At 49.9% G+C, this 1,351-nt stretch overlaps 1 protein-coding gene across 1 annotated transcript in view; it reads left to right on the top strand.

Annotated features, from left to right (window-relative positions):
• TNN (tenascin N) overlaps positions 1 to 1,351 on the top strand; it is a 20,807-nt gene extending 19,456 nt beyond the window's left edge. Inside the window, 2 exon segments of the mRNA XM_010137248.1 lie at positions 506 to 669; positions 1,205 to 1,351. Coding sequence (XP_010135550.1) covers positions 506 to 669; positions 1,205 to 1,351 — 311 coding nt within the window.

Raw genomic sequence — 1,351 nt, 5'->3', positions numbered from 1 at the left:
CTGCTGAAGACATGAGGAAGAGTTGCTTTTTCATGGGGAAGACAGGGCTGTGTAACCCAGTAAACATCAGCTGAAAAGGCAGACTGGGAAGCATTTCCAGGAGGTAACCTGTGCTGATGGAGAGCAACTTTGGGGGATCCCCAGCTCAGAAGTGCAAATAAAGTGGCTTTTGTTCAGGATGGGAGTTTGCACAACAGCAGCAGCTATTCTGGTGCAGGCTTCTGCCACTGGTAAATCCTTACCATTGCCGTTGTGTCCGTGGTCCTCCACTTGTACTTTAATAACCTCTTGCCATAAGGTTCAGATCTTCAGCTGGGAGGATCCAGCTCTTGGACATGCCCTCTAATAGCAGCTCTTTAGAAATCACTGGACCTGTCCACACCTATTCTGTGCCTTTGCTTTTCCCCTGACAGGCTGCTGTGTTCTGCCTGAGGGGTGTATAAGCCTGCAGGCTGAGCAGCTGTAGTCTCTTACTCCTGTTCTTGTCCTTCATCCGTCCCCTTAGGGGATGCAATGACCTACCACAATGGATGGAAGTTCACGAGGTGGGACAGAGACAATGATGTGGCTCTCGGCAACTGTGCTCTGACACACCATGGTGCATGGTGGTACAAGGACTGCTGCTTGGCCAACCTCAATGGGAAATATGGGGAGAGCAAGCACAGCGAGGTGAGTGGCAGAGCTCTGTGTAGAGGTCAGTGCTTCTCCCTAATCTTGAGAAAACACATGGCTGTCCTAACTCATTTCATTGGAAAGAAAAATGGTCCATGGGGAAACCTGCAGCTGGTACTCTGTCCTCCCTGGATCCAGAGGGCTTGACCTCATGGTCCCCTGCTTCTTGTGGGCAGAGGAACTTTGAGGTGGAGCTGTCTTGGTTTCTGAGGGGAACGCACAAAAGAACGCTCCCCAGGAGCCACGCTAGGATCCTGGCTTGCTGTCTCATTTAGCCTAGACCTTGGCTTTCAATGCATGCCTCGGTGTGCATCTCGCTGTACAGTCTTATTTTGGGCTTGAAAGTGGCTCAGTCCTGTTGTGTTCCAAACTGGATGGAGATTTGATTCATGTTAGGAGTGTCTGGAAGACAGATTATAATTACAGTTAAAATCTGTTCCACACTAGTGGCTCTGTTTATTAGAGGGGGGCTGTAGTGGACTCCAAACGCCTGGTGTGGGTCCTTTAGTAAAATTCCTTGGCCTTTTCCCAGGGTGTGAACTGGGAGCCATGGAAAGGCTGTGAATTCTCTACCCCTTTTACTGAGATGAAAATCCGTCCTCAGTCTTCCAGTACTGAGCCAATCCTGGGGAGGAAGAAGAGGTCTCTGCCTGGGAAGAGGAAGAAGATCAGAGTTTAA

Source organism: Buceros rhinoceros, unplaced genomic scaffold (genome assembly GCF_000710305.1).
Source record: "Buceros rhinoceros silvestris isolate BGI_N320 unplaced genomic scaffold, ASM71030v1 scaffold22505, whole genome shotgun sequence".
Taxonomy (NCBI): Eukaryota; Metazoa; Chordata; class Aves; order Bucerotiformes; family Bucerotidae; genus Buceros; species Buceros rhinoceros.
This window is presented reverse-complemented; position numbering and strand designations above follow the sequence as displayed.